Source organism: Ovis aries, chromosome 15, assembly GCF_016772045.2.
Source record: "Ovis aries strain OAR_USU_Benz2616 breed Rambouillet chromosome 15, ARS-UI_Ramb_v3.0, whole genome shotgun sequence".
NCBI lineage: Eukaryota > Metazoa > Chordata > Mammalia > Artiodactyla > Bovidae > Ovis > Ovis aries.
The window spans coordinates 46,950,526-46,973,214 of NC_056068.1; the positions used below are offsets into that span (position 1 = coordinate 46,950,526).

The 22,689-nt window shown below is 38.9% G+C and overlaps 2 protein-coding genes across 2 annotated transcripts; both read right to left on the minus strand.

Moving 5' to 3' along the window:
- Nucleotides 1-2,945: 2,945 nt before the first annotated feature.
- Nucleotides 2,946-4,071, minus strand: LOC105606072 (cAMP-regulated phosphoprotein 19-like). Its single transcript, XM_042233121.2, has one exon. It carries the CDS (start codon nt 4,034-4,036, stop codon nt 3,698-3,700), a length of 339 nt encoding a protein of 112 aa, XP_042089055.1. The 5' UTR covers nt 4,037-4,071; the 3' UTR covers nt 2,946-3,697.
- A 5,227-nt stretch (nt 4,072-9,298) lies between these two features.
- Nucleotides 9,299-10,237, minus strand: LOC101121198 (olfactory receptor 52E4-like). Its single transcript, XM_004016220.3, has one exon. It carries the CDS (start codon nt 10,235-10,237, stop codon nt 9,299-9,301), a length of 939 nt encoding a protein of 312 aa, XP_004016269.3.
- Between the last annotated feature and the right edge of the window lie 12,452 nt (nt 10,238-22,689).

Here is a 22,689-nt window from a genome sequence, read left to right on the forward strand (position 1 = left end):
AGAAAATACTTGCAACATATATATCAGACAATGGATTTGCATGCAGGCTATACGAAGAACTTTTTCAGGCCGATAATGAAAAGACAGCTCAATTTTAAAAATGAAGATAAAGTTTTAATAACTATTTGCAAAAAGATTATGAATGCACAATAAACAAATGAAAACATGCTCACTACCACTGGTCATTAGGGAAATACAAATTGAAGCCACACAAGATATGATTATAATCAAAATTGTTAAAATTTAAAAGACTAGCCATACCAAATATTAGCAAGGATGTGAAGCAATCAGAACTCTCATATGTTGCTGTGCATGTGTGCTAAGTCGCCCAGTCCTTTCTGACTTTTTGTGATCCCATGGACTGCAGCCCACCAAGCTCCTCTGTCCATGGTGATTCTTCAGGCAAGAGTACTGGAGTGGATGGCCACATCCTCCTGTAGGGGATCTTCTAGACCCAGGGATCAAACCAAAGTCTCTTATGTCTCTTTCATTGGCAGGTGGGTTCTTTACCACCAGTGCCACCTGGGAAGCCCCTGCTACCTTGATGTAAAACGGAAGAATTTGGAAAACAGTTTTGTAGTTTTAAAAATATTGTTTAGCATATGCCTATCATATGACCCAAACAATATACTCCTAGGTGTTTACCAAAAAGAAATTTAAAAAAAATTTTTTTACTAAAAACATGGCTGCACACAGATATTCATAGAAGCTTTATCTGTAATAGCTTCGATCTGAAAACAAGTTATTGAACCTGCAAGATTTTAATTTTCTAACATAATGGCATAAGGGGAAACAACCTTTAAATATACAATACTTCATGAGTTTTACAACACCTATTCAGCATACTTTGGTTAATCAAGAGATGAACTAAAAATAAGAACACAAGATGGTGCAAAATCAATGAGCACTAACTAAAGCAAAATGAATAATTCCATTTACATAAAGACAGTCATCATAAATATTACTAGACATTGGATATATTTCCTAAAATGTATATACATATTTAATATTATGATCCAAAAATATTTAAATGTAAATAAATAATTATAGATAAATAAATGTATCCACTGAACATACTTAATGGGTTAATATTTAATGTGTTAATATGTATCTTTGTAGGTATTTGGAAAGTTCTGGTACAACATCCTATTCTAGATCATCAATTTCATCTTTAAATACTTACTGGTTGTGCCTGGAGACTAGACTTTGCTATGCATTGTTGTTGTCACCTTTTATAGTATTATCTAAAACATAAATAAATAATCCAGAAGAAATAAAAATAAAACTTTTCCTATCCAATTGGAGAAAAGAAAAGCAACTGGTATTAATATTCTAAAGAACTGCTTACTATATTTTAACTAGTTAAAATAATAACACAAGAACTGTATTTTTAGTAGTCTATTATTTATTTAAATTAAAGTATAGACTCTTGAGAGTCCCTTGGACTGCAAGGAGATCCAACCAGTCCATTCTGAAGGAGATCAGCCCTGGGATTTCTTTGGAAGGAATGATGCTAAAGCTGAAGCTCCAGTACTCTGGCCACCTCATGCGAAGAGTTGACTTACTGGAAAAGACCCTGATGCTGGGAGGGATTGGGGGCAGGAGGAGAAGGGGCCGACAGAGGATGAGATGGCTGGATGGCATCACTGACTCGATGGACGTGAGTCTGAGTGAACTCCGGGAGCTGGTGATAGACAGGGAGGCCTGGGGTGCTGTGATTCGTGGGGTCACAAAGAGTCGGACACGACTGAGTGACTGAACTGAACTGATAGTTGATCTACAATGTTGTGTTAGTTTCGGGTGTACAGTAAGGTGATTCAGTTATATAGACATGTACAATATATCTAATTTTTTCAGATTCTCTTCCCTTATATGTTACTGCAAAATATTGAGAGTATATTCCCTGAGTTATACATTAGTTCCTTGTAGAGCATAGTTTTTGGAGAAGTTTTAGATTCATGAAAAAATTGAGTGGAAGATACAGAGATCTTTCTTATATCCTCTGTCCCCACATGGGCATAGTCTCCTCCAACATCACTCACCAAACTAATTACATTTGCTACCACTGATGAACCTATATTGACACATCATTATTACCCAGAGTGAGTGGAGTTTATGTTAGGATTCACTCTTTTTTTTTTAATTTACATTTTATTAAAATGACATCTATAGAAGCAAAATATCTAAATACATATTATCTGTTCTACCTATCATGTAAATTGCTCTAACTGTCACAAGTCTTAGCTTATTATTACTACTTAAAATTCAGCTCATCCTGACTAGATTCCTGGGCCAATCTTCTCAAATACTTGTTTTATTATAAATTTCCTTTTATTTAAACAACTGTCAGTTAGTAATAATACAGGATTAAGAGTGGTTAACAACTGAGAAATTATAAGGAAAATGTAATTATTGGGTTAGAAAATACAGCATTCAGCAGAGCAAATTTCAAGAGTGAACATACAGACACTTATGTTTCTGAAAAGGCTGAATCGCACAGCCCAACACAATGTGAGTCAAAGAAGCAAAAAAAAAGAAGGGAGGGGCCACAAGAGGCAAAGTATTTTATTCTAGTGTCCCCTAAATTGACTGTGGAAGTAAAAAGTTTCTACATTAAAAAAGTTTATATGAATTATATGAATAGTAATTTTCATAAAAGTCAAAATGAAACGTTCTGCATAGGACAAAAGATATGCCTAAGCAACATACCATATTTGCACAAGGCCACTGAATGTCATGGGTACTACTAACAAATGAAAAAGCTTAAGTCTATGGCAGACTGAGCAAAGATTTCAGTTTGGCATTCTATAACCCCAAGACTATAAACTACTCTTACTATACAAAAGCTCTAATGACATACAGAGTTTTTTGTAGGAACTCTTGTGCTTCTGGTTGGCACATTATCTACTCTTTAATATGTGAAAGTAATACAGACAGTTGTGAGAGGCTGTGCAAAACTATTGTATTTACAAAAATGGCACAAAAGTGAATTCAACAGTCGATGCACATGCACACTTCATTCACATCTTCAATGACAAAAGGTATTCTGAACACTATAGAACTGAACAAGAACACTAGCTTCAACAGCAGCTGTTAAGCAATAGAGTCACGTAAGTTACACCAGAATGGGCAAATATTGCCCAAGTAAAGTTCTATTGTTAAAGCTGAAACAGATTTAAGGCCATTCACGTTCAAGCACAGGATACAAATCTTTTGGAGCCCCATTTATTTGTGTTTGAAATATGTGTCCTTTCTTATAACTTGTGGTCTTAAACTTCTGTTTTACAAAATCCAAAAGGAAAATCCAGAAGAAACCAACAGTAGAGGTTATATCAAATAAGAATAACATACAAAGCTATAGTTAAGATGAATTAAAGAAAGCCAACATTAAAACTGCAAAACTTGTTAGTTACTTGTTGGATCCAGCCCTACACTAGAAGTTAGGTAATGTATACAATTATTTTCAAGTAGATTACTTTATGTTGCTCTAACATGTTCTTTTCATCAGTGCACTGTTAAACGAATCAAAAACTCTACACATGTATATTCCCTTAAAATAGCAGCACACACTACCGCTACCTGCAAAGCCATCACTCTCAAATGACATAGGGAGTAAAAGGAAATAAAAAGCAGGGGAGTAACATATTAAGGAGAAATAATGGGAATTAGAAGATTCATGCAGTTCAGCTCTTTTTAATCAGCCAGCCAGTTTGCTAGCAACAAGAGATGGTTTCCCTTGAGGAAGGTCCTGTGGAGTGGGAATGTGGTCACCAGTGACCTCTGTCTTATCCGGGGTTGCAGTAGGAAGTTGCTTGTTCTTCATTTTTGCTTTAGCCATGTTGTAATCCCCAGAATCAAAATATTTTTGCCCTTTCTGCAATCGTTTCCTTAAAAAATCGGAACCTCCAGGCTTTTGTCCCAGATGAGGATACCTTGCTTTTAATTTTGCTTCTTCAGCTTTCTCTGGACTAGTCACTTTATCTTCCATTTCCTTCTGCTCCTCCGCGGAGGCTGCCTCGGGGACTTCCGCAGACATACTGCTCCCTCTTACTCCGCTTCTCCAGTTCTGCCAGGATTCACTCTTAGTACTGGTATTCTTCATGAGTTTGGACAAATGTATAATGACATATATTCACCACTGCAGTATCAAATAGGGTCTTTCCCTGCCCTAAAAATCCTCTGTGCTCCTGTGCTGTTCATCCCTTTCCTAGCCCTCAACTACTGGAAACCACTGACCTTTTTACTGTTGTCATACCTTTTCCAGGATGTCATATAGTTGGAACCATACAGTATGAAGCCACTTTATATTGGTTTCTTTCTCTTAGTTATATGCATTTAAATTTCCCCCATGTTTTTTCATGGCCTAATAGCTCATTTCTTTCAATGTTAGCCAATAATCTGTTATTTAAATGTACATCATCTTTCATCCATTGAAGGACACCTTGGCTGTTTCCAAAATTTGGCAATTATGAATAAACTTGCTATAAACATCTGAATGCAGGCTTTTCTATGAATATAGTTTTCTACTCCTTTGGGAAAATATCAGCAAGCATGACTGATTTATGGATTATATGGTATTACTGCATTTAATTTTGTAAGACTACCAAAGGTCTTCTAAAGTGGCTGTACCATTTCATTTTCACCAGCTATGCAGAAAAGTTTCCTGTGAGTATGGTTTCAGTGTGTCTGCCCTCTGATGCCCTCTTGCAACACCTACCATCTTTCTTGGGTTTCACTTACCGTGGGTGTGGGGTATCTCTAGCAAAGCAGAGTCGCTGCTTCTTACCTTGGACGAAGGGTATCTCCTCACCACCACCCTTCCTGACCTTCAACGCAGGATAGCTCCTCTGGGCCCTCCTGCGCCCGCACAGCCACTGCTCCTTGGATGTGGGGTTGCTCCTCCCAGCCGCCTCCCCTGGCCTTGGAAGTGGGATTTGGGGCTCCAAAATCATTGCAGATATTTATTGCAGCCATGAAATTAAAAGATGCTTACTCCTTGGAAGAAAAGTTATGACCAACCTAGACAGCAAATTCAAAAGCAGAGACATTACTTTGCCAACAAAGGTCCATCTAGTCAAGGCGATGGTTTTTCCAGTGGTCATGTATGGATGTGAGAGTTGGACTGTGAAGAAAGCTGAGTGCCAAAGAATTGATGCTTTTGAACTGTGGTGTTGGGGAAGACTCTTGAGAGTCCCTTGGACTGCAAGGAGATCCAACCAGTCCATTCTGAAGGAGATCAACCCTGGGATTTGTTTGGAAGCAATGATGCTAAAGCTGAAACTCCAGTACTTTGGCCACCTCATGAGAAGAGTTGACTCATTGGAAAAGACTCTGATGCTGGGAGGGATTGGGGGCAGGAGGAGAAGGGGCCAACAGAGGATGAGATGGCTGGATGGCATCACTGACTCGATGGACATGAGTCTGAGTGAACTCCAGGAGTTGGTGATGGACAGGGAGGCCTGGCGTGCTGTGATTCATGGGGTCGCAAAGAGTCGGACATGACTGAGTGACTGAACTGAATTGAACTGATGCAGAAAAGGCAGAGGAACCAGAAATGCCAAAATCCATTGGATCATCAAGAAAGAAGAGAATTCCACAAAAACATCTACTTATGGTTTATTGACTACACCAAAGCCTTTGATTGTGTGGATCACAACAAACTGGAAAGTTTTCAAAGAGATGGGAATACCAGACCACCTGACCTGCCTCCTGAGAAATCTGTATGCAGGTCAAGAAGCAACAGTTAGAACTGAACATGAAGCAACAGGCTGGTTCCAAATAGGGAAAGGAGTACGTCAAGGCTGTATATTGTCATCCTGCTTATTTAGCTTACGTGCAGAATGCATCATGCGAAATGCAAGGCTGAATGAAGCACAAGCTGGAATCAAGATTGCCGGGAGAAATATCAATTACCTCAGATAGGCAGATGACACCACCCTTATGACAGAAAGCAATAAAGAACTAAAGAGCCTCTTGTTGACAGTGAAAGAGGAGAGTGAAAATTTTGGCTTAAAACTCAACATTCAGAAAACTAAGATCATGGCATCTGGTCCCATCACTTCACGGCAAATAGATAGGGAAACAATGGAAATAGTGAGAGACTTTATTTTGGGGGCTCCAAAATCACTGCAGATGGTGACTGCAGCCATGAGATTAAAAGATGCTTGCTCATTGGAAGAAAAGCTATGGCCAATCTAGACAGCATATTAAAAAGCAGAGACGTTACTTTGCCAACAAAGGTCTGTCTAGTCAAAGCTGGTTTTTTACCATTTTTTTTCCAGTACTCATATATGGATGTGAGAGTTGGACTATAAAGAAAGCTGAGCACTGAAGAACTGATGCTTTTGAACTGTGGTATTGGAGAAGACTGTTGAGAGTCCCTTGGACAGCCAGGAGATTCAACCAGCCTATCCTAAAGGAAATCAGTCCTGAATATTCATTGGAAGGACTGATGTTGAAGCTGAAACTCCAATACTTTGGCCATCTGATGCTAAGAAATGACTCATTAGAAAAGACCCTGATGCTGGAAAGGGTTGAAAGCAGGAGGAGAAGGGGACGACAGAGGATGAGATGGTTGGATGGCATTACTGATTTGATGGACATGAATTTGAGCAAGCTCTGGGAGGTGGTGATGGACAGGGAAGCCTGGTGTGTTGCAGTCCATGGGGTTGCGAAGAGTTGGACATGACTGAGAGACTGAACTGAACTGAGCAATGCTTTTTCCTTTTCCTAGTCTTTCTCATTTCCCGTTCAGTTAACTTCAGTAGTTTTCATAACCCTTGGCAATAAAAATCTGGAAAGATTTCAAGCTTTTTCCACTGATCACTTTGTTTTCATGTTTTGATAGGCCTACTTATCTGTAATATGGCTTGATATCTGGAATATTCATCTGTTTTGATCTGAACTCCTAGATATGAGATATAGGCCTTGTGCTGTGTGTGCATATGTGTTAAGTCACTTCAGTTGTTTCCAACTCCTTGCAACGGTATGGGCTGTAGTCTGCTAGGCTCCTCTGTCCATGGGATTCTCCAGGCAAGAACACTGAAGTGGTTTGCCATGCCCTTCTCCTGCAGGGGATCTTCCTGACCAGGGATCGAGCCCTTTTCTCTTATCTCCTGCATTGGCAGGCAGTTTCTTTACTGCTAGTGCCACCTGGGAAAGCCATATAGGCCTTACCAGAAACCTATATTTACTATTATAAAAGGCAATGGCACCCCACTCCAGTACCCTTGCCTGTAAAATCCCACTGGACAGAAGAGCCTGGTAGGCTGCAGTCCATGGGGTCGCTAAGAGTTGGACACGACTGAGCGACTTCACTTTCACTTTTCACTTTCATGCGCTGGAGAAGGAAATGGCAACTCACTCCAGTGTTTTTGCCTGGAGAATCCCAGGGACAGGGGAGCCTGGTGGGCTTCCGTCTATGGGGTCACACAGAGTCGGACATGACTGAAGTGACTTAGCAGCAGCAGCAGTAGTATTGGCACATGGATAGAAAAGTGGATGAGTAAATCAAGAAATGGACCTATCTCTATATTAGAATCTGACTTACTCCAGAAGTGTCCTGAAATACAGTGCAGAAAAGATGGACTTTTCAATAAATGGTTCAGGATTAATTGGGATATCATATAGCAAACTTGGTCTTAATTTCACCTTAGACACAAAAATCAATTCTAGATGGGTCATAGAGCTAAATGTAAAAGTAAAATAATAAAGCATATCGAAGGTGTTGTTTTTCAGTCACTAGGTGATGGCTAACTCTTTTGAAACCCCATGGACAGTAGCCCAACAGGCTCCTCTGTTCATGGGACTTTTAAGGCAAAATACTGGAATGGGTTGCCATTTCCTTCTTCAGGAGATCTTTCCAACCCTGGGATTGAACTTGTGTCTCCTGCATTGGCAGGCAGATTCTTTATCACTGAGCCACCAGGGAAGCCCATATTGAAGATAGCGTAAGAGAATATCTTCATGTTATTGAGTTCAGCAGAAATTTCTTCAACAGGACTAAAGAACAATAGCTTTATTGAAAAATATTTATAAATTGAACTACATTGAACATGACAACTTTAATTTCTCAAAAAACACCACCTAAAGGGTTAAAAGCTAGATAATATAGTGGAAGAAGATACCTGCAGGATATACATATCTGAGAAAGAACTCAAATACAGGCCAGAAAAAGAACTTTCATGATGTCACTGGGAACAATTCTGCAAAAATGAGCACAGATTTTACAAAGTGTTCTGAATAAAACATCCAAAAGGCAAATAGCCATAATTTTTATGACACCATCAATGATCAAGAAAATGTATACTGATGCATCACATATCCCACATAATGATAACAAAATGGTAACATCAACACCCACCCACAAGCATACATAAAAAAGAAATAGTGCTGGTGCGGATGCACAGCAATTGGCTGACACGTAACTGCTAAAAATGTAAAATGATGTATAGTTCTGGAAAACTGTAACTTTCTATTAATACAAAAATAATCACTCAGCAGTCATACCCTTAGAAGTTATAACTGCCTGCAAGTATCTCCCAAACAACATGTAGAGAAATATTTAAAACAACTTTATTGAAAATAACCAAAAATAGGATAAAGCCTAAATGCCCATTCAGAATGGATAATTAAATTTTGTACATTCATAAAATGGAATGCTATACAACAATAGAAAGTAACAAGTTTCACCATATGCAATCACATGAATTCATCTCATAGATATAATTTTGAATAAAATCAGCCACCACAAAGGATGCATATTATATGACTTAATTAGTATTAAAACTAAAACTAATTGATAGTACCAGATGTGAAAAAATGATGAACTCTGAAAGTTACTGACCAGCAGTGGCATGAAGTCTCCTTATGAGTTGTTGGCAGTGCCACATATTTTGATATAACTAGTAGGTTACAAAGCTTCTGTGCTGTCCTTAAGAAGCACAGGTACTCAAACAAATGCTTTTTCTGGGGCCGCTGACTATGTGAACAGTTTGAATCATGTCCAAATCAGCATGCCAGAACTATTTTGATAGATCAACCTTTAGCAGTCTCATGAAATGAATATGGTGTCACCCAAGGAGCAGTCTGTTTTCTAAGTCACTACCCTAGAATTGGGGCCACTTAAAAGACTCTTGGCATCTCTATAGGCAGTATTTCTGGAGCTCTATAGGCCTTAATCACATTTCATTATGAATGAAATAATACTGAGCTCTTTTTTTCTGTTCCAAGATTCTGTAGTTGAGAAACACAATCTCCTTTCCCTAGACTAAAACAAATATCTCTGAGACACCTTGTATCAGCCTTTTCTCAAAAAGATGCTTGAAACCTTCTCCCGAATCTGCTTAGTCCTCACTCCATAGATAACAGGATTAAGGGCAGGTGGAACAACAACATATAGATTAGCCAGGAGAATATGAATGTATATGGGGACATTCCTGCCAAACCGGTGGGTCATGAAGGAGAAAAATGCTGGAGTGAAGAAGACTAGAATAACACAGATATGGGAGCCACAGGTATTAAGGGCTTTTCGTCTGGCCTCCCGAGAAGGAAGGCAGAAGACAGCTTGGAGTATTCTCACGTAGGAGATGACAATTAGAAGCACATCAACAAATACCATGGATATGAGAATCAATCCAAATATTATGTTCACGTTTATGTTGGCACAGGCAAGTCGAGCGATTCCCATGTGCTCACAGTAAGTGTGGGGGATTATATGGTGTCCACAGAAGGGAAGCCTCAAGATGAGAAACACCAGAGGGATAACCAAAATGAAATTAACACCAAACACCACAATGAGGATGAAACCAATAGTTCTGTTAGTGAGAATCAGACTATACTGCAAAGGATTGCAGATGGCGACATAGCGGTCAAAGGCCATGGCAACCAGCACGACAGTCTCCATAGCAGTGAATATATGAATGAAGAACATCTGGGTGACACAACCCCCAAAGCTGATTTCCCTTAAATTAAGCCAGAATATGCCCAACATCTTAGGGATGGTGGATGTAGACAGACCCAGGTCAATGCAGGCTAACATAGCCAAGAAGTAAAACATAGGCTGATGAAGACTTTGCTCATTCTTGATCAGAAACAGGATAGTGTTGTTCCCCACAAGGGCAATGAAATATACAGAACAAAAAGGAAATCCAATCCAAACGTGCATCTCTTCAAGGCCTGGTACTCCCAGTAGGAGGAAAGAGGAGGGGTGGAAGTCAGTGGCATTTGAGGGGAACATCTTCTCCCTGTTCTCTTGGAATCCCAGAGAAGACAAACAAATGATCAAATAATTTAAAAAGTCAAACTATCTCAAAGGAAAGAATATAATAAATTGTGAGTGCTAATCAGTAGAAAATTGTGAAAGAGATTAGATGCTAGCTTTTAAAGTATGGGTTCATTCAGATCTTCAAAAACAATAATTTTTCTAAGTGTAGAAAACAAAGTCTTTGGTTTCATAATATTACTAGTTCAGGAATGAGACAGTAGCCAAACAAACAACAGATATGTACATGTATACATGTGTATACATATATGTATATATATAACGCACATATACATTTATATATACACATGTACAGCAGGTAGATGGTAGAAAAATAAGTGCCTTGAAGTAAAACAAAACATGACAAGTAGATGAAGCTGGTGTCATTTTAAATTTATCGTGAAGAAAGTCCTCTAACAAAGTGACATATAAGAGGTTACATGAATGCAGTATGAGGATGATTCAGCTTAATGTTAGTAATGAACACTAAAGACCTTTGACATGGAATGACACTTCAGTTTTAATTCTAGAAAGAAAAATTTTTAGAGCTGTGGAGTATAAGCTGAAAGTAGTGATAATTGTTCTCTAATAAAGCTATGAAATAATGGCTTCAGGAAACTCAGTAACACTCTCTGGGGGATGAAGAAGCAGGTTTGTGAGGAGCAGTAAAGAAGAAATTGAATCCTCCCTCCTTGTTTTATTTTCTTGGGCTTCCCTGGTGGTGCAGAGGTTAAAGCGTCTGCCTGCAATGTGGGAGACCTGGGTTCGATCCCTGGGTCAGGAAGATCCCCTGGAGAAGGAAATGGCAACCCACTCCAGTATTCTTGCCTGGAGAATCCCGTGGACGGAGGACGGAGGAGCTTGGTGGGCTACAGTCCACGGGTCGCAGAGAGTCGGACACGACTGAGCGACTTCACTTTCTGTTATAAGTGGCTGGTATGGCAAATTGGAGCTAGGGGTATCTCTGCTTGGGAGGTTCTCCGAACACCTCAGCTAAGTGAGACTCACTTAAGATGGACAGACAAAGAACGTCATTACATCTTTTTTTTTTTTTAATCAAACTTTCTATTGAAACATCTGTAGAAATTGACTAAAAATTTTAGACAGAAGGAAAAAGATTGTGTCTTATTTTAAAATATCCTTTTTGGTCTATGCTTTTAAGAAAAACTGAGATTAACAAAAAACAAAGTGGAAGACTTTACCCTACTCCTACCAAAAATATTCCAGCAACACATACCTTACGCTTCTCTGTTCCTTATAGCCCCTGTCCTATTCAGGGGATCATTGTTTGTCAATATTTGTCAGAACTCATGTCCCTCATGCCTGGCAATTCCTTACTCCTAGAGCCCAGCCTTGAGCAGCACCGCCTGCCTTAGCCATGTCCGTGCTTCATATGCATGATCCTTTCAGGATCAGATTACAGCAATATCTCCCCATCTGACTTTATATAATCGTCATAACTATAGAGAAAATTTATTCTTGTGCTGCAATTAGTCCCAACCCCCAATCCATCTCACACAGAACCATTAATCCCTAGGGTCTAGAAAGTCCCTCTTCTGAAAAAAAATAGTCAATCCTCCTGTGACTGTATTTTTGTACCATGAGGTCTATGGTTACCACCTTCATTATTAGTGTCCACTCTACCCAGTTCCACAGACTCTATCCCTAAATTTGGCCTAGCAGCATTAAACTCTTAAAAACTGTTGGTTTTGATTTACAAAAACAGAAGGAAGATGATATAATTAGAATGTATGATATAGCCTGGAATAATAATGAATATAAAAATGCTAATGCTGTGGCTGGTAAACATGGTACTGAATTCTGTGAGCAGGAGTCCAGGCCTTCTGGAGTACACGTGCCAAATCTTCTAGAATTGTGCTAATTCATGGAATTTCAAGGAGATTGGAGCAGTAATAGTTTCTTTACTATACACACTCTGAACTCACAGAGATCCAACATTCCCTTCCCCTTGGGATCTAACATCATTGTGACTGAAAGTAGCAGCCTTAGTCTTCTATGTCGGTATTCAGATTTCAAACATGCCATCTCATGATGTCTAAGCTCCTTGTCCTTTTTTGTTGAGATGACCAACAAAGCACCAGAAGACTCTGGTGCTTCCAGAGTCTAGATTGCACCATGGATGAGTAGATTTACCCAATCAGGACAAAAGAGTGGTTGGCGTAAAAAGGCTAGAAATCCTCCCACATGTGAGTGGATACAGGTAAATAAATGTGAAATGGAAATTTGAGAAGTCAGTGAACAGGGAAAAATAGTTTAGGGGGAAGGAATAGCAGAGAACAAAATAACCTACTGTCAAAGATGGCTGAGGAATTGGTGGAGACGGAGTATATCTCTCTCCATGATACATTAGGAATACAACTTCATGCACAGAAGTGCATGCGGAACACCAGCTGAGAGCAGACAGGAGTACCTGACCAATGGACAAGTATATATAGAACCAAAGTAGGATGAAGGAACTGGGGGGGGGGTGACAGGAATGTTAGTAGGACTGGACCTGCCCTCAGCAGGTGGGGGAACTGAAGCAGGGGTCCGATAACCACATTGGGGCAATTCTCTGAGTCAGAAGAGAAACAGGCTGAGAGTGAAACAGCTGATCTGTGGCACCTTAAATAGAATGAGAATCAGACAGTCCTTGCTGCAGCCGCACATACTTCAGACAGGGATGCAGGTTCCCTAGAAGGCACAGCAGCTGGGAGCTGGATTTTAGGGATTGTGGAGCAATCTTAGGGTGAGGGCTGCTGTTGACTGCAGAGAGACAGATTGAGGGGCTGTGAGGGAGGAGACTGTGGTAGAAAATGCCTGTGGAGGAAAGCCAGGAAGCCATGGAAGCAAGGGAATACTGCTGAGTCATGCGTAGGGGATGAAGTCATCACCATAGACTCTCTCTCCCCAACTGCACCACCTCCACACCTGGCCTTCACTTGGGCAAACCCAAGTCCTCCAGGGTAGCCTCAGGAGCAAACTCAGTGGACAACCCACATGCAGAGGTGGAAATAAAACCACAGTTAAAAGCCAGGGGCAGTGTGGATAAGGAAGAAGACTCAAAACCTTCCAACCAGCTGTACAAGCTGCAGATTAAATTCACACAATCAACGAGGCAGACTCTGTGTCTATGGAATGTATAAAAAGGACACTGTGAGAGCCCACAAAAGAAAACGCACTAGTTCTGATAGCTGTGGACATTGGAGGCAAGAACACACAGGAGTAGGGCTAGATTAGAATCTGAGCAGCCCCCACAGCAGGTCCCAAGACCAGCCCAGTTTTGGAGGGCATCCTGGGGAGGTGAGGTGGACTGACTCCCAGCGAGGGAAAGGACTCTGACAGAAGTAACTCAAGAAAAAATTTTATTATTCTTATGTTTTGACTTGTTCTGTAGATTCTTCGGGATTTTTTTTCTTTCTTTTTTCCCCTCTCACCACCTCTTTTTAGTTGTTGATTTTATTGGCACTGTGAAACCTAATTAAGCTTTTGAGCTTTTTTTTTTTCTTTTTTTGCTCAGTCACATTTTTTATTGTTATAAACCTCTGCCTCTACATTGGGCTTTTGCAGATCTGTGAAGTTTTCCTTTTTTTACTCCCCTTTTTTTACTTTCTCATTTTTAATTTTTAATTTTAAAACTTATTACTATTTTTTCTACATTTATTTCTTTATTTGCTTTTCCTGCTGTTCTTTTCCCCTTGCAGTTAATCTTTAATATATACAAATCTTTATCTACCTCTATTTAACTTTGCATATCTGATCTTTCTTTCTTTTCTTTGTTTCCTTTCCTCTCAACATATTTGTTAGTTTTGTTTTCATTGCTTTATTTCCCACTTGGCATCTTTCTTTAGTTTTGTTTTTCAGTTTGTGCTTTAATTAGTTTTGTTCTTAACTGGTAGATATAAATGTTGGTTTCCTTTGTTTGCTGGGTCAAGCTATTGTACTTTATTTTTGTTGGGCTGTTTTGATTTTGCTTATGGGTGTATATGCATATGTGGATATTCCATTATTCTAATTATTACTCGCCTGATTTTGTAACTGCCATTTGTTTTAATCTCACTTAATGCCATAATTAAAAGATGCTTATTCCTTGGAAGAAAAGTTATGACCAACCTAGATAGCATATTCAAAAGCAGAGACATTACTTTGCCAACAAAAGTCCGTCTGATCAAGGCTATGGTTTTTCCAGTAGTCATGTATGGATGTGAGAGTTGGACTGTGAAGAAGGCTGAGCGCCAAAGAATTGATGCTTTTGAACTGTGGTGTTGGAGAAGACTCTTGAGAGTCCCTTGGACTGCAAGGAGATCCAACCAGTCCATTCTGAAGGAGATCAGCCCTGGGATTTGTTTGGAAGGAATGATGCTAAAATTGAAACTCCAGTACTTTGGCCACGTCATGTGAAGATTTGACTCATTGGAAAAGACTCTGAGGCTGGGAGAGATTGGGGGCAGGAGGAGAAGGGGATGACAGAGGATGAGATGGCTGGATGGCATCACGGACTCGATGGACGTGAATCTGAGTAAACTCTGGGAGTTGGTGATGGACAGGAAAGCTTGGCGTGCTGCGATTCATGGCGTCGCAAAGAGTCAGACACGACTGAGTGACTGAACTGAACTGAACGCCATAACAAAACACTTGTGGAGTATTCATTCCTGACCAGAGATCAAGCCCTGAGCCTTTGGACTAGGAGCACTGACTCCAAGACCCTAGACTACCAAAGAACTAACCCTGGGGAGTGTCAAATCGTGAGAACTCACACAAAGGAAACCACTCGAATACTAAACCCTGCATCACCCAACCACCAGTAGCACCTTGTGCAGGACGCCTCATCTAAACAACTAAGGAAGCAAAACTAAAAACCCAATCATCAGCAGACAGGATTACCACCTCACTCAGCCTTTCCCATCAGAGGAAAAGCAAACAAAAACAAAAACTCAACACAAATCTCACCCAATAGTAAGCTTACACAAACCACTGGACTATTCTTAGGAGGGCAGAAACCAAAAGGAAGAAAGAATTTGACCTTGAAGCCTGGGAAAAGGAGACCTCAAACACAATAAGTTAAAAAATAATAATAATGAAAAGGTAGAGAAATACTACACAAATGAAGGAAGAAACACAGAAGTCCAAATAAATAAAGGGGAAATAGGCAAACTACCTGAAAAAGAATTCAGAATCATGATAGTAAAATTGATCAAAAACCTTGAAAGCAAAAGGGAGAAAACACAAGGATCAAATAAGAAAGACCTGGAAGAATTAAGAGTAAACCTACAGAGACAAACAATTACTGAAATTAAAAATACTCTAGGAGGAATCAGTAGCAGAATATCTGAAGTAGAAGAACAAATCAGTGAACTGGAAGATAAAATGGTGGAAATAACTTCTGAAGAGCAGAATAAAGTAAGAAGAATGGAAAGAACTTAGGATAGTCTCAGAGACCTCTGGGACACTATCAAACACACCAACATTTGAATTATAGAGGTCCCAGAAGAAGAAGAGAAAAAGAAAGGGTATGAGAAACTTTTACAAGAGATTATAGTTGAAAATAGCCCCAACATGGAAAAAGAAATAGTCAATGAAGTCCAAGAGGCACAAAGTGTCCAATACAGGATAAACCCAAGGAGAAACACTCCAAGATACATACTAATCAAACTAACAAAGACTAAACACAAAGAAAGAATATTAAAAACAGCAAGGGAGAAGCAACAAGTTACATACAAGGGAAACCCCATATGTTTAACAGCTGATCTTTCAGCAGAAACTCAGCAGACTGGAAGGGAAATGGCAGGATATATTTATATATATAAGTACTGAAAGGGAAAAATCTACAACCAAGATTACTGTACCAGGCAAGGATCTCATTCAAAATGATGGAGAAATAAAAAGCTTTTCAGACAAGCAAACGTCAAGAGAATTCAGTACCACCAAACCAACTTTACAACAAATGTTAAAGGGACTTCTATAGTCAAGAAATGCAACAGAAAATACTATCTACAAAATCAACCCCAAACAATTAAGAAAATGGCAATAGGAACTTATATATCAAATAATTACTTTTAATCTAAATGGATTAAATACTCGAACCAAAAGACACAGACTAGCTGAATGGATACAAAAACAAGACCCATATATATGCTGTCTACAAGAAACCCACTTCAGACTTCAAGACACATATAGACTGAAAGTGAGAGGATGGAAAATATATATTCCATGCAAATGGGAAGCAAAAGAAAGCTGGAGTAGCAATCCTCATATCAGAGAAAATAGACCTTAAAATAAAGAAGATTATAAGAAATAAGGAAGGAAACTACATAACGATCAAGGGATCAGTCCAAAAGGAAGACACAACAATTGTAAATATTTATGCACCCAACATAGGAGCACATCAATACATAAGAAAAACACTAACAGACATAAAAAGAGAAATTGATAGTAACATCATAATATAGGAGACTTTAACATCCCACTCATACCAATGTACAGATCATCAAAACAGAAAGTTAATAAGGAAACATAAGTTTTAAATGATACATTAGATGGGATGGCTTTCATTGATATCTTCAGGACTTTCCATCCAAATACAGAAGAATACACCTTCTTCTCAAGTGCACATAGAACATTCTCCAGAATGGACTACTTTTTGGGTCACAAATCAAGCATCAGTAAATTTAAGAAAATTGAAATTGTATCAAGCATCTTCTCTGATCACAATATTATGAGACTAGGTTTCAATTACAAGAAAAAAACTGTAAGAAACACAAACACATGGAGATTAACAATACATTTTAAAATAACCAACAGGTTACTGAAGAAATCAAAAGGGAAATAAAAAAATTTCTAAAAACAAATGACAATGAAAACATGACAACTCAAAACCTATGGAATGCAGCAAAAGCAGTTCTAAGAGCAAAGTTTATAGAAATACAATCCTACCTCAAGAAACAAGAAAAACATTGAATAGACAACCTAACTTTACACCGGAAGCAACTGAAGAAAGAAGAACAAAAAACCCCAAAATTAGCAGAAGGAAAGAAATCATAAAGATCTGAGCAGATATAAATGAAAAGGAGTGAAAGAAGCAATCGTAAAGATTAATAAAATTAAAAGCTGGTTCTTTCAGATGATAAACAAAATGGACAAACCTTAGCCAAACTCATCAAGAAAAACAGAGAGAAGAATCAACAGAATTATAGTTGAGAAAGGAGAGGTTACAGCAGACAATGCAGAAATACAAAGAATTACAAGAGACCATTGTGAACAACTACAAGGCAATAAAATGGATAACCTGGAAGAAATGGACAGGTTCTTAGAAAAGTTCAATCTTCCAAGACTGAACCAGGAAGAAATAGAAATTATGAACAACATAACTAAAATAACTGAAATTGAAACTGTGATCAAAAATCTCCCAAGAAACAAAAGCCCAGGACAAGATGGCTTCACAGGAGAATTCTATCAAACATTTAGAGAAGAGTTAATGCCTATCAGTCTAAAATTTTTTCCAAAAATTGCAGAGGAAGGAAAACTTCCAAACTCATTCTATGCGGCCACCATCACTCTGATACCAGAAGCAGACAAAGGCAACACAAAAAAAGAAAACTGATCAATTTTCACTGATCAATATAGATGCAAAAATCCTCAACAGAAATTTAGCAAACAGAATTCAGCGACACATCAAAAAGCTCATACACCATGATCAAGTTGGGTTTATTCCACAGATGCAAGGATTCCTCAGTATGTGCAAATCAATCAATGAGATACAACATATTAACGATTTGAAAGATAAAAAACATATGATAATCTTAATAGATGCAGAAAAAGCCTTAGACAAAATTCAGCACCCATTTGTGATTAAAACTCTTCAAAAAATGGGCATAGAAGAAACCTATTTCAACATACTGCTGCTGCTAAGTCGCTTCAGTCGTGTCCAACTCTGTGCGACCCCATAGATGGCAGCCCACCAGGCTCCCCCGTCCCTGGGATTCTCCAGGCAAGAACGCTGGAGTGGGTTGCCATTTCCTTCTCCACTGTTTCAACATAGTAAAGGCCATAGTAAAGGCCATATACGATAAGTCTCCAGTTCAGTTCAGTGACACAGTCATGTCTGACTCTTCGCAACCCCATGGACTGCTGCACACCAGGCTTCCCTGTCCATCACCAACTCCTGGAGCTTACTCAAACTCATGTCCATTGAATTGGTGATGCCATCCAACCATCTCATCTTCAGTCATCCCTTCCTCCTCCCACCTTCAATCTTTCCCAGCATCAGGGTCTTTTCAAATGAGTCAGCTCTTCACATAAGCCCACAGCAAACATTATTCTCAGTGATAAAAACAGAAGGCATTCCCCCTAAGACCAGGAACAAGACAAGGATTTCTGCTTTCACCACTGTTATTCATCATAGTTCTGTAATTCCTAGCTACAGCAATCAGAGAAGAAAAATGAATAAAAAGAATCCAGATTGGAAAAGAAGAAGTAAAGCTCTCACTGTTTGCAGTGGACATGATACTGTACATCAGTCCAGTTCAGTCACTGAGTCATGTCCGACTCTTTGCGACCCCGTGAATCACAGCACACCAGGCCTCCCTGTTCATCACCAACTCCTGGAGTTCACTCAAATTCACGTCCCTTGAGTTGGTGATACCATCCAGCCATCTCATCCTCTGTCGTCCCCTTCTCCTTCTGCCCCCGCAATCCCTCCCAGCATCAGAGTCTTTTCCAATGAGTCAACTCTTCCCATGAGGTGGCCAAAGTACTGGAGTTTCAGCTTTAGCATCATTCCTTCCAAAGAATACCCAGAACTAATCTTTAGAATGGACTGGTTGGATCTCCTTGCAGTCCAAGGGACTCTCAAGAGTCTTCTCCAACACCACAGTTCAAAAGCATCAACTCTTCGGCACTCAGCCTTCTTCACAGTCCAACTCTCACATCCATACATGACTACTGGAAAAATCATAGCCTTGATCAGACGGACCTCTGTTGGCAAAGTAATGTCTCTGCTTTTGAATATGCTATCTAGGTTGGTCATAACTTTCCTTCCGAGGAGTAAGCGTCTTTTAATTTCATGGTTGCAGTAACCATCTTTAGTGATTTTGGAGCCCCCAAAAATGAAGTTCTACACTCTTTCCCCATCTATTTCCCATGAAGTGATGGGACCGGATGCCATGATCTTCATTTTCTGAATGTTGAGCTTTAAGACAACTTTTTCACTCTCCTCTTTCACTTTCATCAAGAGGCTTTTTAGTTCCTCTTCACTTTCTGCCAAAGGGTGGTGTCATCTGCATATCTGAGGTTCTTGATATTTCTCCCGGCAATCTTGATTGCAGCTTGTGCTTCTTCCAGCCCAGTGTTTCTCATGATGTACTCTGTATATAAGTTAAGTAAGCAGGGTGACAATATACATGGCATATGGTCCCATCACTTCATGGGAAATAGATGGGGAAACAGTGAAAACAGTGTCAGACTTTATTTTGGGGGGCTCCAAAATCACTGCAGATGGTGATTGCAGCCATGAAATTAAAAGACGCTTACTCCTTGGAAGAAAAGTTATGACCAACCTAGACAGCATATTAAATAGCAGAGACATTATTTTGCCAACAAAAGTCCATCTAGTCAAGGCTATGGTTTTTCCAGTGGTCATGTATGGATGTGAGAGTTGGACTGTGAAGAAGGCTGAGTGCCGAAGAGTTGATGCTTTTGAACTGTGGTGTTGGAGAAGACTCTTGAGAGTCCCTTGGACTGCAAGGAGATCCACCCAGTCCATTCTGAAGGAGATCAGCCCTGGGATTTCTTTGGAGGGAATGGTGCTGAAGCTGAAACTCCAGTACTTTGGCCACGTCATGTGAAGATTTGACTCATTGGAAAAGACTCTGATGCTGGGAGGGATTGCGGGGGCAGAAGGAGAAGGGGACGACAGAGGATGAGATGGCAGGATGGCATCACCGACTCAAGGGACGTGAGTTTGAGTGAACTCCAGGAGTTGGTGATGAACAGGGAGGCCTGGCATGCTGTGATTCACGGGGTTGCAAAGAGTCGGACACGACTGAGCGACTGAACTGAACTGAACTGATGTTGTAAGAATTATTCCACTGAACAGAACAGTGATGTATTTATAGTGATTTTCCCCCCTACTATTCAACAAATTCTGTACTTGATGCTAAAATCCCTGCTCAAAAAATTATTTTCCTGTTTATTTGACATGAATTAATTTCTTAACATTGACTTTATGTTTTATACCTTTTTTCTTTTTAAGATTTATTATAAAGTTTATTTTTTAAATTTTTATTTTTACTTTATTTTACTTTACAATGCTGTATTTGTTTTGCCATACATTGACATGAATCCACCATGGGTGTACATGAGTTCCCAATCCTGAACCCCCGTCCCATCTTCCACCCCATATCATCTCTCTGTATCATCCCTGTGCACCAGCCCCAAGCATCCTGTATCCTGTATTGAACCTGGACTGGTGATTCATTTCTTACATGATAGTATACATGTTTCAATGCCATTCTCCCACATCATCCAAAGAATGTAGATTGTCAACTGAGCACTACTCTGATTATTGTATACCAATGAAATGGCTTTCAAAAGAAACGAGAAAACATGCACAAACCGAAGTCAGTAAGTATCATTTATAAGCTCATCTGTTATCTTTTTAATTAGTTATCTTTTTTTAACCTCTAAATTGAAGCATGATTGACATAAAAAAATGCTGTGCATACTTAATTTCTATGACAATGAGTTTGGGGATAAATATATACACATGGAACTATCACAACAATAGTGCAATAAGCATATCGGTCACTTCTAAAATTTTCCTTTTGGCCTCTGTCTTTGTTCCTGTTCCCTTCCTTACTTTCTTCCTTTTTTCTGTCCTTTCTTCCTTTGGTTTCTTCTTTTCTCAGTTTCATTCAACAAATGTGCTGAAGTTTTGCTTAAGCTATGCCAAAGGCATAAGTCCCTTCAACTTATGATGCTAGAATAATTAGATAGTCATACATACAAACCAGCAAAACAAAGAAATAAAAATGGAAACTTTCATCCTTATCTTTCATTATTTAAAAAATTATGCCAACTATCACAAGAATAAATGTGAAATATGCTATAAAATGTCTAAAAGAAATCATAGGGAAAAGTTAGAGACATTGAGTTTGGCAAAGAACTTGAAATTATACTATAAAAACAAGATAATGAACTGTTAAATCTGGCTTATTCAAATAAAAATAAATTGTTCTTCAAATATTGTTGTTTCCAAGAGAAAGGCAAGACTTAGATTGAGACAAAGCATTTGCAAAACCTATCCTGGTTTGCATTCAGAATATAAAAAGGACTTTGCAAGTTAATAAGAAGGAGGAAAATAGCCCAATTTAAAAGTAACAAAATATTTAAACAGATATTTCAAAAGCACAGATGTACAGATGAGAAGCAGAGGTAAAGATGCTCAACATCTTTAGATAAATACTAAAATAAAAAGCCAGTAAAATACCAACAAACTCTTACTAAAATGACTAAAAAATAATAATAATAAAGCTGGCCATACTAAATGTTTGTGAGGATGTGGAACAAGTAGAACTTTTGTATATTACTTGTGGGAATGTAACAGAGAATTATTCTGGAATAATTTTAACAGTTTTTTAATTTTTAAGTTTCATGTATATCTGCTATTCTACCGTTAAGTATTTATTCAAGAGAAATGAAAATACATCCTTGACCAAAGACTTGCATATGAATGTTCATAAAACCTTTTTTGTAATATACTGGAATATATTGTAAATAAACTGGAAGCAAACCAAATGTCCAACAATAGATAAATGCATAAGCAAATTTTCATGTATCCATGAAATAGAATACAACTCAGCAGGGAAAATATTTGCATAATTAACCCAAACAATAACTTGATGAAACTCAAAGTGACTGGGAGTGAAAACGACCAGACTAAAAAGATTGCATTCAGTAATATTTCACTTATATAATATTTAAGAATTTTATACAGCTAATCTATAGTGACAGAAAGGATGTCAGTGGTGTCATGTTTGGGCAATGCATGGATCACTAAGTACAGGGAATTTTGAAAGTTATGATTTGTTAATTAACTTGACTCTAGTGATAGCTTCATGTGTGTATATGTATGTAGCAATGCTTTGTTTTTATTAGTCTTTGTACTAAAAATTCATAAGACACAAGGTATTTAAAGATATTTATGGTATGTATGGGAGAAGGCAACGGCACCCCACTCCAGTACTCTTGCCTGGCAAATCCCTTGGACAGAGGAGCCTGGTGGGCTGCAGTCCATGGGGTTGCTAGGAGTCAGATATGACTGAGCAACTTCACTTTCCCTTTTCACTTTCATGCATTGTAGAAGGAAATGGCAACCCACTCCAGTGTTCTTGCCTGGAGAATCCCAGGGACAGGGGAGCCTGGTGGGCTGC